This window comes from Stenella coeruleoalba, assembly GCF_951394435.1.
Source record: "Stenella coeruleoalba genome assembly, chromosome: 11".
NCBI classification, from domain to species: domain Eukaryota; kingdom Metazoa; phylum Chordata; class Mammalia; order Artiodactyla; family Delphinidae; genus Stenella; species Stenella coeruleoalba.
In genome coordinates, this window is record NC_137157.1 from 100,913,370 (window position 1) to 100,930,008 (window position 16,639).

At 56.2% G+C, this 16,639-nt stretch overlaps 1 protein-coding gene across 1 annotated transcript in view; it reads left to right on the forward strand.

The window, feature by feature from the left end:
- The window catches only part of CACNA1C (calcium voltage-gated channel subunit alpha1 C), a 457,740-nt gene that overhangs the window by 333,510 nt on the left and 107,591 nt on the right, over window positions 1-16,639 (forward strand). Inside the window, exon 10 of the mRNA XM_079938602.1 lies at window positions 12,826-12,916. Within this exon, the coding sequence (XP_079794728.1) occupies window positions 12,826-12,916 (91 nt within the window). The remainder of the gene's footprint in view (window positions 1-12,825; window positions 12,917-16,639) is intronic.

The following is a 16,639-nucleotide window of genomic DNA, read 5'->3' on the forward strand; positions in this document are numbered from 1 at the left end:
GGTACCGCAGGGGGTGGATGGACTCTCACACAGGAGGCGAGTGACAGAGTGAGGCTGGGCAGAGGCAGTGGGGAGGAGGACCACTGGCGGCGGGGCCACGTTAGGTGTTGCTTCTGCCCTCACGGGGCTGCTGTGACACATCTCCACAGACGGGGGCTTAGACAACAGACATCGGCTTCCACGGCTCTGCTGGCCGGACGTCCGCGATTGGGGCCCAGCATGGCCATGTTCTTGGGAGGTCCTCTGCCCGGCTCACGGACGGCCCGCTTCCTCCATGGACGCCTGCCTAGTGCTCTGGCCGCTTCTTCTAAGGCACGAATCCCACTCAGAAGGGCTCCACCCTCATACCCTAATCGCCTCCCGAAGGCCCCACCTCCAAATACCATCGCACTGGGATTAGGGTTTCAACTCATGAATTTGGGGGGACACACACGTTCAGTCCATCGCAATGATCTTTCTGTACCCCTGTGGGAGACCCCGGATTCCTGCTGTAGCCAAGTGCACGGCTCCATCGGGATCAGAAACCACAGAATCCGGCCGCCGTGGGGACACGCGTGGCCCCCTGTGAGTGCGGGGACATGGGGGTGGGCGCTGGGTGTCATAGGTCTGCTTCCTGCAAACCTGGCTCATTTCTGAAGACAGACAAGGGGAGGTTTTCCTCTTGTTCACAGTGCTTACAGATCCACTTCCTCCAAACAGACACGTAGGTTTCAACACTGTCTCAGGACAGATCACACAACGCGCTCAGAGGTAGCCCAGCTGGAACCTGGCAGGCCTTCCCAGAACACAGCAAGCAGTTTTGCTCGTGTCCAGACCCCCCGAATTTAAGCCTGTACTTGGACTTCACTGCAAAGACCGTAGACTTCCTTCCTCCTGCCCCTGGCCTGGATCCACACCGGGTTGACAGTCAGCACACCCCTCCTCAAGGAGAGGATGAGCAAGAAGACTGTGTTTGCCCTTAAGACCCTGTTCTCAGCATGCGGTCCCCGAGTGGACAGTGTCCTGTAGAGGTCGTCGAGGAAGGCGGGTGTCAGAATGTCCTGTTCCCAGTGACGTCCCGATAGTAGGCTAGGACAAGGAAGAAAGCCGTTTACTCAGCTTCATGAAAATATACATTGTTTGCAATTTAGACTTAATTCATACGAGTTCATCAGACTGTCCAGACTTACCCCCTGCAAAGAGGTCTGCAGGGGAAACTCACTAGACAGAGCTGTGAGAAAGGTTTATCCTCTCCAAAAATACACATTTGAATTTCGATAAGGTTCTTCGGTGTTAGGCTTTTTTTTTTTTTTTTTTTACAAAAAAGTAAGGATATTAAGATATTCTTAAATGTCTGGACAGAGGAGCTTTTGATGGCTCCTAAATAGATGTTCTGAAAGTGACTCGCCCAGCACAGTGCTGGTTTTGACTAACAGACCCCAAGTCCTGTTCGGAGGGCTTCAGAATGTGTCTGACGCAGGCGCACGAGCCCTCCGAGACCAGAGGTCAAGAGAAAACAAAAATACGGGCCACGAGCTATTACAGAACCATTACAGCTGCCCTGGAGCTTGTCTGTGCCTCTGCTCCTGGGGGGAGATAATAGACCTGTTCTCAACAACCTGCTGATGAGGTGAAAAGCCCTAATTAAATGCCTGACAGGTTGGCCTGAAGGTGAAAAGCCTTTGTTTACCTTCCCAATTCCAAGCTTCAAATCAGCGGCCCAACCCTTATATCTCATTTCAGTGACTCATGAGATAGGATAATGGTATCCAGTATCAGGCTAGTCACTATGCTAACAAAATTCTCTGAAAGTAGCACATGTACCCGCACCAGGCAGGTACACTCACACATGGGCGGGAAGAAACTGAGGACCCCTTTCCTGACAGGAGCGTTCAGAATTAGAGTCTCGTTGTGTTTACTAATACTTGTTCCAGCCAGTGGGTCCAGCTAGGACAAGCAGCTTGGTGTGACGTCTGCTCTGTGCGGTAGAGACAGAGGAAAAGATCGGTGCTGCCACCTGGGGGGTGAGCATCTTCTTGGTGCGAAAAGTGCGGCCCGCGGTAGGGGGTCCCAGCCCCCTTGCCCGCAGCTCCTTCCGCGACCGTGCGATGCCTGGGAAGCTGAGGCTGGTTGGCCGCTGACCGTCAGGCAGAGCGTCTAGGTTTCACCAGGAAGGCCCCAAGCTTCAGGAGGACTCGTAGAGCTTCTTTTTGAGCCTGTTAGGTGGTGTAAAATCATTTCCATGAATTATCATTTCCATAATCCCTTAATGGATGGATTCTATCAATTTGTTCAGTCGCCCCTTGATTAGAAGAGTTGCGAGCACAGCAGTAGGAGGTGAAAGGCCCTCCTCCTTCTCTCCTACCTGGAGGCCAGGGTTTCCGGTCTGCACAATCGTGCTGTGTTTTTGTAGACCGAGTAGGGGCCTGAGAACGAACGACAGGCCACCTGACTTCCGGGCCCCGCCCAGTAGCCGACGGGCAGTGTGCCTCTCTCGGTTTCCCTGTTTGTAAAAGGAGGGGTCGGATCAGACAGCTGCAGAGACACTTCCAGCTCTAGGTTTTGTGTCTATAGTTGGAAGTTAACGCACATTAGCTTCTGCTCCGGGTCTCCTGCAGGGTCCCCTGAACACTGGAAGCGAGCTACTCCTGAAGACCCTCCGGCGCCGGGTCCACCCTGCCCTCCCGCCTGGAGAGCCCAGCTCCGCCATCTGCCTTAGGACCCGCCGTGCTCCCAGCCCTCCTCGGGCACCCCTCCCCTCCTTCCCTCCCGTGCTCACGCCCCTCCTCTTTGCTCCCACATTCCTATCCCACACCTGTGTCACGGCACTGATGTACGTGACCTAGTGTACCTATTATCCATCTTATCCCCTGCTGGGTTGGGTTGTGTACCTGGAAAGGGAGGGAAGCTTTGCATCCCCGTCACTGTCCGGAGCCTGGCAGATAGGCCGTCAGTGCATGTTGGTTGGAAAAGGGTGGAAATTAGTGGAGAAAAGTGGGGTCCTGGCCTGGAAGTCTTTGAAATTCTGCCATTGGGAATGGTAGGTGACCTGGACCCGCCTTGTGACCGTGTCAGGCTAAAACCAGACAGGACCAGACCTGGTCCCGCAGAGGCTACATAATGAATCAGACGCACAAGTTAATTTTTCATCTTCCGTTTCTTGGCTGTCAACGCTGCTCTCTGACTTCTGGGAGAAAACGGTGTTTTCTGTTCCTCGGTCTTCTTCTTCACGTACTCACCTCTCCTCCCGGTTCTTCTTCAAATACATCCAGAGACTTGCCGGAAGTATCCTTGTTTTATTTTTCTCTCAGCGAGGTCAGCTAGCCAACCTCGCACGGCAGTCGGGAGAAGGTTAAGAGAGGACCCAGAATAACTTCCCGGCTGCTTCTGTAGGACCGGAACGCTGAGTACATGTAAGGCTGAAAAGGGCGACTCCCTTCCGAGGGACGGGGGTTTGATTTCGTCCGTTATGCGGTCTTTGGCGAAGGGCTTACTTCATGCACTGGCAGAGATGGAGATGTACGGGCTAAATGTTATCACCAGCTGAGACTTGATGAGATCTCAACTGTAGCTCCTGGATGGAGTGGAGAGCAGCCATTTTGGTAATAAATAGAGAACAGCATCTAATTTGTAAATTCCTCTTTCTGCTGCTAAGTTTAATCAGATCAGTGCAACTGAAGGGAATTGTTGACGACCAGAAGTTATTTTCCATGCCTTAATCTGGCCAGGAAGCATCACTCCTAATGGAAATGGTGTGCTTCTCTGACGGTGGCAGGGGATGACATTTGTCATTAGACTAACCCAATTGTCGCATATTAAAGAATATGTTGAGCCCCAAATCTATTTAAAACCAAACTGGAGCTGAGGCCGCATATCACTCTGCTACTAGTGTCACTGGTTCAGAGAAGAAAAATTCTTTCCAGCTGAGCTACAGACCTCTAGCAGTACCAGCCCCAGAGGGTCCACGGCCCGTGACATTTCATCTTGACCAAACAGAAGCGCCCAGTGTGAGGCTCGATGGACCACCGTGGAGGCCAGGTGTGGTCCCAGCCTCTCCGGCGTGGCAGAGAACAAGTGCACAGGACAGAACACAGGCTCCGGTGGGTCCTGGCCTCCGTTTAAGGTTAGAAAGGAGAATTAAAGGGGCACAAAAGGGGGGCTTAGTGCAGCTCTCTTTTGTCCAGTCACGCTTAAATCTTTTTCTCGTGAGTAATCACAGTTTTTACAAATTGTCTTCTCACAAGCTGTGAAGCATTTCCAGGGCAGGGACCCTGTCAGGGTAGGTGACTGTTAGGTAGGGACATCATGAATATTCATGAAGCAGTGACAACCCCAAAGGGAACGTGGTAACTGCAGCCCACCTTGGGGAGCAGCGGAGAGCTCAGACTGCAGGTGACCTTTTTGATGCAAACGAGTGGTCCTGAGGCCCTCCTCTTGGACCCGCGTTTTGCTTTTTCACCCCCAGTAAATCCATGCAGCGTCTGGGCCTTGCGTGCACAGGGAATTATTACTGATGAAGCACCTCCTCTGACCTGTATCACCTTTAATCCTTGCTTAACCCTCCAAGATCGGTATTATGGTCTCGGTTTTTTAGATGAGGAAGATGGGGTTCAGATGATTTTCCCAAGACAAGACAGCCAGTAGGAGGCTTAGCCTGGTGCCACACCAAAGCCTGTCTGGCTGTGAAGACCACCCACTCCCTCTTTTGCCAGGCAGCCCCTATGGCCCGAAACACCTGGTGACAGGAAGGGGGTGGGGGGACGGGGGACCTGGTTCGTGGGCTCAGCTCTCCCACTCAGAGCTCTGTGAGCTCGCACAAACCCTTCCTTCCCTGGGCCTTAATTCCCTAAGGAAATGGAAAGCGGTGCTGGCGTAACCCGGCTTTCTGTAGACCCTGAGCCCCCGCTGGCCCTGCCTTTCTTCGAGTGCTGTGCTCCGGCGTCTTGGGGGCCGGGCCAGGGAGAGCGTGGCCTCGTTTTGCAGACGCTGGTCCTCTCCCTCTCGGCCGAGCAGCCGGCGGCCAAAGGGGAAAGTGCCCACCATCTGAGGACCTCGCCCGGCCTCCCCCCGCCCCTGGCAGCTGACCTCCGCGCCCGCCGGTCTCTGCTTTTCTTTCCCAGAGCCAGCATCCTGAAAAATGTCATCTGTGCCTTGAAGGCATCCAGGGGTAGAATCTCAGCGCTGGAAGGCATCCCAGGGCCTCTCCCTGCTCACACCCTCATCCTGTCCCCCACCCCGCCCGTCTCCTGTCCCCTCCCACACCGGGCCAGCCCTGCAGCCCCTCTGTCCTCACCCTGCTGACCTCCCATCTGCGGGGGGCTCGGTCTCCCGCAGTATCGTGGGAAGAAGGCATAGGCTGCACCTCCTCTCTGCTTCCCGGATCAGGCAAATGCCCTATCTACACGCCTGCTTTGCGAACCACCAGTAAAGGAGTTCCCCGGCAATGCGATCAGCAGAAGTAGGAGAGCTGCTTGAATCTGCCCAAGCCCCCCGCCAGCCCCCTGCCCCTGCTCACTTCATGGACCACACACACCCCTTCTCGCACGATAAGCCTGTTCCGCGTCCCACCCTGCCCCCACCCCCTGGTGCCCCGTGACACCGTTTGAAAACCAGAACTTCTGTGTCCTTTCCTCCCCTCTGGGTTTCCTGGGCCACTGAGCCCACAGCGCGAGCCTCATAGGAGCCAGGACCCTGAGGGGAGCGGTGTCGGGGCAGCAAGGCCCAGGCGACCCAGGTTGGCCCCCCTTGAAGTCATTTCTGACGTGGGCATCCCATGTCCTGCCGGCGCCTCCGGGCCTCTGGCTGTGGAGACAGTGGTCCCTGGTCCCTGGGTTTCAAACCATCTCTCTCTTCTAAAGAACAGTCAGCCTTTCCAGCGAGCCCAGGTCTCCTGAGAAACTCTGGAACAGTTCTAAGATTAAGACTTAGATAACGCCTTTTATGGGGTTCAGGGCTCAGTGGAAGGAGTGGAGGCATCGTCCCGTGTGAGCCCATCCGCTGTCCTCGCTTGTGTGCTGTGGGGCAGGGTCCCCTCTGGCCCTCGTGGGTCACCTGGCCGCGGGCCTTCCCGAGTCGGCAGTGGAGAAGGAGGGCCTCGAGCAGGGCCGGATCCGGGAGGCAGTGAGTGGACGAGGTGAGTGGGCATCTCCTGGCCCCTGAAGGCAACCAGGCCGTCGTGGGGACGTTTCCGACGCGCAGGCAGACTCTTCGCCCTCCACCCCTTTGGTCCTCGTAGAACCAACCTGCTGAGCAGGCAGAAAAGACTTCCTGTGTTTGGAGATGGAGACCAGGTCCCCTCACCCCCGCTCTGGGGATGACCTCTCCCTGTCAATGGGTTCATCCTGTTCACCTTGCCTGCACCCAGAGGTGTGTGGGTCAGGTCCTGACAGCAAACAGAGGCTTGAGAACTGGGCGATTTAAGGAGAGGCTCATAAAAATGCAGGCGCCAAGGGTGACAGCCCCAAATGGACCTTGACGGCGCTGTCCTGCTGGTGCCTCCCGCGGGCCCTTTGCAAAGGGCAGCCTCCCGGGCACCGGGTGAAGGAGCGGCTGAAGGACAGACCCCAAAGCCACCCAGCACGTCGGAGCAGCCCTGAAGCCCCACGAAGACGCCAAGTGTCTACTGTAATTCCACCGCCAGTACCACTAGGACCTGGAAAGGAGTCCAGAGAGTTCTAATGTGAAGTCTCTGGCCTCGAGAAAGCTACAATTGTGTCAGGGAGACACATGTGACATACACGTGAACTAAGAGCAAACTAGAAGAAAACAAATGGAAATTCGTTGGTAATATTAGCAAATTTACAGCACTTTCCGTTTTACAGTTACTTTACAAATGTTGTTTCATTTAGCGCTTCTCAGAAGCCCTTGACATAAATAGCACCGTTGTCTTTTGTTTTGCAGATGAGGAAACCTGGGCTCAGGAGGGTTAAATAACTCACCCGGACATACCGGCTGGGAGGGCTGGGACTAGGGCTTGCATCCAGGTTGTTACTGAAAATTCTCACAGACCCCAGAGTTCTGGGGGGCTCAGAGAGGGGACTCGGGGGCAGCAGGTCCTGGAGGGCACCCTACTGGAATGGGGGAAATGTGAACGGTTCAGGTGGGGGCAGCACCCACACCCTCCAAAAGGCTCGCGGGCCAAGGGAAGGCAGCCCTAGGTGACACCCGCCAGCGACACAGTCCTACTCCAGCAAAATGTCATTTACAAAAGTAGCAGCCGTCTGGGTCTGGCCCGAGGGCCGCAGCTCCCCGACCCCTGGGATAGGTGAAGGGGAGATGGACGGGGCCTCGTAGGAAAGCCCAGAGGCTGGGATGAAGGTGGCCGTGAGGTGGGCAGCCCCACCTGGGCTGGAGTTCTGCAGAAATCACGGGCACAGGGATGTGGGGGGATAGTGTGTGCGTCAGCGAGGGCCGCCATAACCACGTACCGTGGACCAGGCAGCGTGAACAGCAGACATTCATTTTCTCACGGCTCTGGAGGCTGGAAGCCTGAGATCGAGGTGTCGGCAGGGCTGGTTCCTTCTGAGGCCCTGAGGGGAGACGGCTCTGGACCCCTGTCCTTGGCGTGTAGACGGCCTCTTCCCCACCCCCCGGGTGTATCCCCATCTCCCCGCCGTGCGTGCCTGTGTCCAGATTTCTTCTGATAAGGGCACCAATCATAAGGGATCAGGGCCCACCCTTGTGATGGCGTTTTAATTCAATCACCTCTTTAAAGACCCCCCCAGCTCCAAGCACAGCCACACTCTGGGGTTCCAGGGGTCAGGATTTCAACCTGTGAATTTTGAGGGGACACATGTGGCCCTAACAGACAGGATGGAGCCCGGTTACGGGGGTTTGGGATTCCAGGTTGGAGTCAGCAAGGCAGGAAATTAGGACTCCTTTTGCTTGTTAACCATAACTTGGATCAGTACTTTCGGAAAAAGAATACTAATTGGACCACTTGTATGCAAAAAAGATGATCAAACGGGTGTCTGGCCAAGTAAGTGGCAAAGCAGTTCTCTAGCTCCATCTGTGAGTTCGTAGGAGGCTGGCGACTAGATCCTGCCATCGGGCCCGCCCAGGATTGGCAGTTGGGCCGGCCCTGGAGAAATGCAAGTTCAGGTTGGCTGAGAAACACCCTCAGTTCCTCCGGCCCCTGACACCCCCGGGATGCCTGGCCCTGCGCCCCCAGGCCTCTTCCACCAAGAGCCGCCTGGAGGATTCCTCCACCCGATGGTGAGGCTCCCAGCTCAGGTCTGGGCACTGCTCTCAGCCAGTCCCAGGAGAGCCCAGCCGCTCCTGCTGCTCCAGCCCACAGACAAAGGCAGGCTGGCGTGGTGACGGAAGGCTCCAGACTCCAGACTCGCAGGCCTGCCCAAGTCCGCCCACATCCGCCCCTCGACCTCTCACCTGGAGCTTTGCCCTGAGGCCGTCTAGGCAGTCCCGTTGCACAGGAAGGTCTGAGGCAGAGGGTAGGGCGGTAGCTGGTGTGACAGGGGGTCCCCAGATGTAATGAGTCAACCCGCAGGGGGCTCGCGAACCCCAGTGCTCCAGAGGACCCCAGTCTCCACGACCACTTGGGTCCCGTGCACGCCCAGCACGGTTCATGTAGTTTCCAGTCTGAGATTATCCTGTGGTGGAAGTGGCTTATTACAACCAGCCTGCCCAGGACCCACACGACTGCTCTGTAGCAGACCTGGGACGTCATCAGTTCCTGGGAGATGAGAACTGAGCACCTCCCTCGAGATGCAGAAACGTGGTCCTATGAAGCGCCGTTCGAGCACGTTGCCCCCAGGAGTGGAAGTTTGGAGAGAGAATCCGTTCTTGGCAGGATGGTGTCTGTACGGCTCACTGATGCTCCTAAAAATGTAATTACGTTTCCGCCACCTGCAGCGGCAGCTGTTAATTACTCTTTCATGAGAATCTCATTTTCTTTCGGAATCTTCTCAGCAGAAGCCAAGGGACAGGACAGCCCAGAGACCCAACATTTGATCCACAGTCCCTGGTAACGGTGAGGTTAGAAAGTCAGGAAACTAGCCTCCCCTCAGCATCCTTCCTGAGTCCACTCAACAGCACATTTCATTCCTCAGAGGCCTTTCTTTACAGGAAAGGTGCGCCCTGGCCCCTGGATTCTCTGCCGTCTTTCTGCCTCAGTTTCCAACCCACCGGTCATCTGAGTGGCCAGTGGGAGACTCAGGCTTGCCGCCTCCCCAAGAATAGGGCCCAGCATTAGCAATCCCAGCCTCGGCCGGCCTGGACTCTCAGTTTCCAAGATGAACCCAAGGTGATCTCTAGGGTAACAAGTCCCTAAACGGGTCAGCTGTGGCCTCTGTCTAACCCCTTAGAAATAGAAACACAGACCATCTTCACCCCATCAGGTGCTTGTGGGATAAGCTATCGCAAATTAATAGGAACTAATATGTGGATGTAAACTGTTATTTAAAGCGAGGAACCTTTAAATCCACACCTTGACCCCGAAGAGCAGCTCCCCAGAGACTCCTGCCCACCATCAGGGGCATGACTGGAGGCTCTTCCGACCACGTTCCACGCGGGCGGCTGCCGCCTGTGCCCGTGTGACTCACCAGGCCTGGTCAAGTTCAGTTACAGAGGGAAAGGCAGTGTTTTTATCAAGCTCTTTCTAGTATTTTTAAAGTGATCACATAGCTATTTCTGAAGTCAAACAAGATGGGACAGTATCGATGCCAAAGCCAGAAGCTGGTTGAGCTTCTGTGTAGCAGGTCCGTGACCTGGGCCCCCGCCGGCCAGGACTGTCCCCTCGGGCATCTGTGTGGACAGACAGACTTGGAGGCTGGCAGCCCGTTACCCCACCCACTGCCAAATCAAAGACCCCCACGATGAGACGCTCACCTGAGTGACCCTTGTCCTTCTAAACTGACATGTGTCTTTCTAGAAGGGAAATTTGCTAAGTCATCCATTTCAACTCTTCAACTCTCAGCCCTGTTTTCGTGTAGGAATTTTGAGAAGTGAACAAATAATGCTACTGGTTGTAAAGTTTCCATTTATTCCAAGCTTTGTGTTGGTTGTTTTTGGTTTTGGGTTTTTTTGGTGTGCGAAGCATTGTTTTAAACTATTTTCTTTTTTTTATTAAAGTATAGTTGCTTTACGATATCATATTAGTTTCAGGTGTCCAATATAGAGACTCAATATTTGTATAGACTATATTCCATTGAAAGTTATTATAAAGTACTGGCTGTGTTCCCTGTGCTGTACAGTACATCCTTGTAGCTTATTCATTTTATACATAGTAGCTGGTACCTGTTAGCCCCCTCCCCCTATCTCTGCTCTCCCCCCTTCCCTCTCCCCACAGGTAACCACTAGTTTGTTCTCTGTATCTGTGAGTCTGCTTCTTTTCTGTCATAGTCACTAGTTTGCTCTATTTTTAGATTCCACGTATAGGTGACGTCATACGGTATTTGTCTTTCTCTGACTTATTTCACTGAGCGTAACACCCTCCAGGTCCATCCATATTGTTTCAAGCTTTGAATTGTGAACATAAGTGTGCTTCGGAGACGGCTGTTTACGTGGGGTGAAAACAAGCCTGACCCTTTCCTCTCATGACCGAATCTTCGGGATTCCCACTAACAAGGAGGAATGAGTTGGGACCCTCCTGGGTATCCGTCTCCTCAAAATCAGTGCCCACCTGCCAGTGTAGACACTTCTGCGGGAGTGACCCCTTCTCCCCAGGATCCATTGTTTATTTTGTGTTGTTAATTCATGTGATTTGGGGTTTGGGTCCTATTTTGTTCTGCGTTCTTACCTGTTTTGATTTATCAATTTTTACTATCTCTTAGTTTGTTTTTGGAGGTTAGCGGGACGTCCTCTGTGCGGTCGCCAAGTCCCCTGTTTCTTTCTTTCTTTGCCTGAGGCTGACCCTGAGCTCTGTCCACGTCTTACTCCTGGTTTTCGACTCTGATATCTTGTCTGTGAGAGGAAGTGCCCGAAGGGCTTGCTTGATTAGAAGGAAAGGGAGTTCGCTTGGTCTAATCGCCCCCCAGAAACCCATTGTGACGTCCCCCATGCCCCCGTGCGTGTAAATTATGTGCTGGTGCCCACGGGGTAGGGCGGGAGCGCGCGTCTCCTGGTGTGCGTGCGCGTGCGTGCGCGTGCATGTGCGTGCGTGTGTGCGAGGGGAGGATAGCCTGTCCCACCCGAAGCCACCACCTCCTTGTCCCTTCAAATGTATCAAGTCAGCGGACACGACAACCAGCGGTGGCTGAGCCCTGTTGGGGCCTTTCCTGTGAGGAGCGCCGGCCAAGGTTGAGGTCACTGAAGGGGCCACCTGTAAGCGCTGTGAAGTCCAGCACCACCATCTGCCTGCTCCCCACGCACCTGTGATGCCCCCAGAGCCCCATCTCGTCTGGGGTGTAGCCCCGGGGGCCATCGAGGTGAGCACAGGGTGGGGGCCCAAGACACCTGTGATCCGGTCCGAGACCCCAGCCACGGTGACCCGGGCACCCGGCCCTTCCCTGGACCTCACTTCCCTGTCCTGTGACGAGAAAGCTGGGCGATGTCCAAAGTCCATCCAGCACGAGGCTTCCTTGAAATGACGTCTGGATTTGTTTTCACCCGAGTTTATGGAGAACGCGTCGAGGGTGGACACAGGACGGTCCAGCGTGTGGGAAGCCGTGGGCTTTCCGGCTGTGTCTCCCACATTCTCAGAACGAGTCTCTCACACCTGCCCGACTTGACTTCATCCAAAAGAAAAGAAACCGGGAACGCCCCCCATCCAGCATCATCCGTACGACCAGTAGAATTATCCGAACAGCGTGATCAGTTCTTGGGCTGTGGCAGCCCCGGGGGCACTTGTCACTGGTCCCACGTCACCGGACGCCACACCCTCACTCATGCAGGTTCTGTGGCCACTGAGGGCTCCTGACCTGCCCGCCAGACGAGGGCTGCTGACCTGCAAGCAGGGCTGAGCCATGACCGAGGATGTGACGGCCATTCTAAAGGACACGGGCGGGAGAAATAAGGAACTCCTTGTGTGTCGTGTTAAAAGGGCCATAGAAGATGAAAAAGGAGGAGAAGAACTCTTTTGAGATAAACTTTTATTTGGAATAAAAGATAATAATAAAGGAAATGGCTTCTTCTAAGCCACCAAACTGGGCTCCAAGCTAGAAAGCTCTGGCTGCCCTGGAAATGCAGGAGGAGCCTGGGGACGGGATGGGCGGGTCGGCCATGGTGGACTTGGACGGGTTGTGTCCCAGCTTGGCCTGTTGACATGGAAACATCAGGATGCGTGGGGAGGTGGTTTTCTTGCCGTCTGTCTTCAGGCCACATCTCATCTCAGTGGTTTGGTGGGTCCCACACGGAGACTCCTCGTTCCTGTGTCTGCAGTGGGATGCTGGAAATGGCTGTCCCCTTTGAGCTCTATTTCAGGCTCTGTCCTCAGGACCCAGCATGCAGGACTCAGGACGAGGGACAGACCCTCCTCCAGATCCATCAAGTGGCTCAGCCCCTAGAGCAGCCCTTTCCACAGACAGGCTGGGCCCTAAGTGTGGGGATGAAGCCCCTTAGAATGGGGAGGAGGGTTGGGAAGAAATAAGAAAAATAAACTACCGTCATGAAAGCAATTCTTTTTACAGCGAGGAGCAGACGCAAATGGGAAAGCGTGTGCAGCTTGTCCAAGGGCAGGGGGTCGAGGGTAGAGGAGGGACTCGGGTCAGTGTTCCCAGGCGTCTCCTCCCACTATCCCACTTAGAGTGTCCCGGGTGGCAAGGGTCACCCTAGACGAGCAGCGGGCATGTCAGTCGAGGACATGGGACCCGGCCGGGGGCTGCAGACTAACCGTTCTCTCCCCTCTTGCCTCCGCGCCTCACTCTGCATCCCTTCGACCCGGCCCTGCAGTGAGCATGCCCACCAGTGAGACCGAGTCTGTCAACACGGAAAACGTGGCTGGAGGCGACATCGAGGGAGAGAGCTGCGGGGCCAGGCTGGCGTGAGTAGGCGCGGGGGCGGGGGCGGGCAGGGAAACCGAGTCCTGGGTGGAGAGGGGAGCCCTGGGGGCAGTGTGGCCCTGGCTGGAGCTGCTCTGCAGTCCTGTGCTTCCCGGGCAGGGGTCTGACTTTGGGATTTTGAGCCCCTTTCCACGCCATCAGAGAAGTGTGTGTGTGTGTGTGTCTGTGTGTCTGTGTCTGTGTCTGTGTCTGTGTATGTGTGTGTGTATATGTGTGTGTATGTGTGTATGTGTGTGTATGTGTGTGTATTGTGTGTGTATGTGTGTGTATGTGTGTGTGTGTCTGTGTGTATGTGTGTGTCTGTGTGTATGCGTGTGTGTGTGTGTCTGTGTGTATGTGTGTATGTGTGTGTCTGTGTGTATGCGTGTGTGTGTGTGTGTGTGTGTATGTGTGTGTGTGGGTTGGGGGGCTCTGAAGTCTGTCTCTTCCCAGCCCCTCACCCCTCTCTCCAGAGCAGCTTTGTTGGGTTCCCTGGGTCCTGCTAAGCACCCTTTCATTTCTGATAAATGTGACCTGGAAGAAAAGCAGACAGGCAAGAAAATACACCGGGAGACGTGGGTCTTACCTGCAGCTCTGAGTTACCCACCCAGTGAAGGGAGCACAGGTGTCTGAAGTGCAGACTCAGCTAATAAAAGTGCACCTGTGCCAGCCCAGCGACCCTCCCCAACACAAGCCCCAGCCCCCAGCTTCCCGAGCTGACTGGGGCCCAGGACTGGGCCAGGTGTGCGGAGGGACGGCCCCCGTGGGTTACCACCATCATCCATCCGTCTTAGCTCCATCTTAAAAATGGACACCAGCGGTCCCTGGGAGATGTCCCCCCACCGAGAAATGAAGGGAAAATGGCTTAACTGCTAAAAATGAGCAAACTGCTGGTTTCATTCCCAGAGTCCACAGATTGAAGCCATGTTCCTTTAGGGGTCAGGCTGACCTTGAGCGTCAGGCCTCCTGCAGCTTCCACACTCCACAGTGGGAAGTGGGAGCTGCTTGTCCTGGTGCCTGGGAGATGTAAGACTCACCCCAGAAACCGCAAGGGCCGGCGCACAGAGGGCTCGGAGGAGGACCAGCCCCGAGGTGCCTGGGCGTCTGAGTCGCTCCGTCGGTGGAACGGCTCCTAGCTCACCTCTCCCCGCCAAGATGCCTCCGTATCTGGGCCTTTTCAGAAGGTTCGGGTACATCTAACCTGGGCCGGGCCAGCCTCCGAGCGAGGGGCGGGAGGGCCGGAACAGACTGTTTCCAGGTCACATGGGCCTCACCATCCCTCACCCTGACAGCGGCACCGGGGAGTCTGCACTGCTGATTCCCAGCATCGTTGGGAAGCAATTGTTGTCCAAATGTTGCTAAAATACAGTGCTAATTACGTTCTGAAGCAGCGGGCTGAGCCCTTCCCTCTTACCTCCTGTTGGAACCATACAAACGCACGCTTGGGATTCTGGACGTTGGCCCCGGGCGGCCATGCTAGCAAAGGTGGATGGCAGGTCCCCAAAGGGTCGGAGGGAAGGTGACGAGGACCCCGCCCTCTGGCTCTGGGCCCACGTGACAGACCCGGAGAGGCCGTGGCGCTGGCGCTCAGTCACTGGAGAGTGTTTTGGGAGCTCGAGGCCCTGTTGGAAGGAGGCATGTTCCCACAGAGGGAGGAGGCATCTGGAGGACGTGCTCTGCAGGCGTCCATGGCTCTGTGGAAATGGGCCGCCCTCCCCACGAATATCCGAATTTACGCGCCTACTCTGTGCGGATAAAGTGCCTTGTCGCAGTGCCGGGATGGCAGTGTGTCCTTAACAAACTACCGTCTTTCCCCGCCCCGCCCCAGACAACGATGGAAGAAGACCGCCAGCGTTCCTGGTGGGGAAGCAGCGTGGACGGGCGGGGGCTGGGGCTCAGGCTGTGACAACCAGGGAGAGGCTAGCGTTCCTGAAGCGGAGAGCGAACAGCCCATGCAGCGGGAGGAGGCCTGGCTGAAGATGCTTCCGAGGGGGCACGGCAGACAGACAGGGCCCGCAAAGCGATGTTTTGCTGGGGAGGGGGCAGCCGGGCAGGGGAGGTGGTGAGGGGAAGGAACTGTCCTTCAAGTCTGAAGACAGAAGCGATACAGACTGAAGTCACCCGCGGGGCTGCAGGGTGTGGAGGCCGGGGCTCCGCTCTGGACCACGTGCTGGAGACCCCAGCATAGAAGCGATGGGTGCGGTCACGCGGCACCGGGGTTGTCCACGGGGCCAGAGGCCAGGGCTGAAGGCTGGGAAACCGACGCGCAGAAGGCAAAGAAGAAGGTACAGATGAAAAGGTGCCAGGAGAACAGACAAGCACAAGCCCGGAGGCCACCGGGAGAGGAGCAGCAAGCCCGGGCTCTCCGCTCACACCCTCATCAGGCAGCAGGCGCGCTTGGTGCTGGGCCGAGGTGACACCGAACCCGAGAGCAAGGTGACACCACCTCCCTGGAGCTCCCAATCTGGTGTGAAAGTGACACGGAGCCGTCCCTGTAAGTTGGGGAAAGCATTCAGAAGGCAGCGTGACTGTAATGCAGGGTTAGTGATGCAGAGACGCCTTAGACTGGCAGCTTAGGGAAAGCTGCTTTGAAGGAGGGAAGTTTGAGCTGAGAACTGGAGGGGGCGGAGGAAGGAAGGATCTTCCAATCAGAGGCAACAGCGGGTTCCGAGGTGCTGGGGGGATGAGGGAGAGAAGGCAGAGCGTCCGGGGCAGGCCTGGGTGGGAAGGGGCGGGGCTGGGGGCGGAGCAGAGCCGCGTAGACCCTTGATGGCCTTGGTCTTTGTCACAGACCGTGAGAAATCGTGGAACACAGCTGGTTGGTTTGGTGAGCTTTCCATCCTTGAGGACCCTCGGACATTAGGAAGAGTCTGTGCGGGAGCGAGAAGCCCCGAGCGGCGGGCACTCAGCGCAGCGGCTGCCGTAGCAGCTCTGGGGGTGATGCGACGCGGCTCAGGCCGGGGTCACGTGCGGAGATGGAAAAGGGCTGCATTCTCTGTGTGTCCTAATTGCAGGAGCTGCAGCCTCGGGGCAGGCGGGGCGGGAGCGGGCCGCCGGGGACCCTCCCTCCAGACGTGAGGCCGTGGACGGGGACAGGCAGTGACCCTGGAGCTGCTGGGCCTCGGCCTTCCTCAGAGCGGAGGCAGGACCATCTTCAAGACAAGAAGCCCACGAAGGAGACTGGCACTTACAGGACAACATTGCCTGAGACTAGGGCGCAGCTGGCGTCAGAGAGGGACACACGGACTTCCACAGAAGTACTCTGGGATGGACCGAAAGCGGGGAGAGAGCCGTGCGCCAGGAGTCCCAGAGCTGGGCCTGGGCGGCAACCGCAGGCTCGCCCCCTGGGACGGGCAGGGCGGCTGCCCGTTGGCTCCTAGAGGGGCCTGGGGACCGCCTGCGGGGACCCCCTGCACCTCTTCTGTGCCTGCGGCTTCTGCAGGAGAGGCCCCGTGAGTGAGGCAGGCTGCACCTTGTAAAATGGCAGACCCCAATCCAGCTGGTGTGTGCGAGGTCCCTTTAGTCTCAAAGCACACAGTTCTATGAAGAAGGTAGAGTCAGAAACGGGCTCCGATGCAGAGGGTCGATGATACCGATGGACGTGCATCTCATCACAGAAGTGAGCTAGGGGTCCCCGGATAGCACGGGAGGTTCAAGCTAGTGGGTCCCCAAGAGGTGGACTGTGACGGGCGTCCACACCAGCCGTGCATGGAGTCGAGGACATC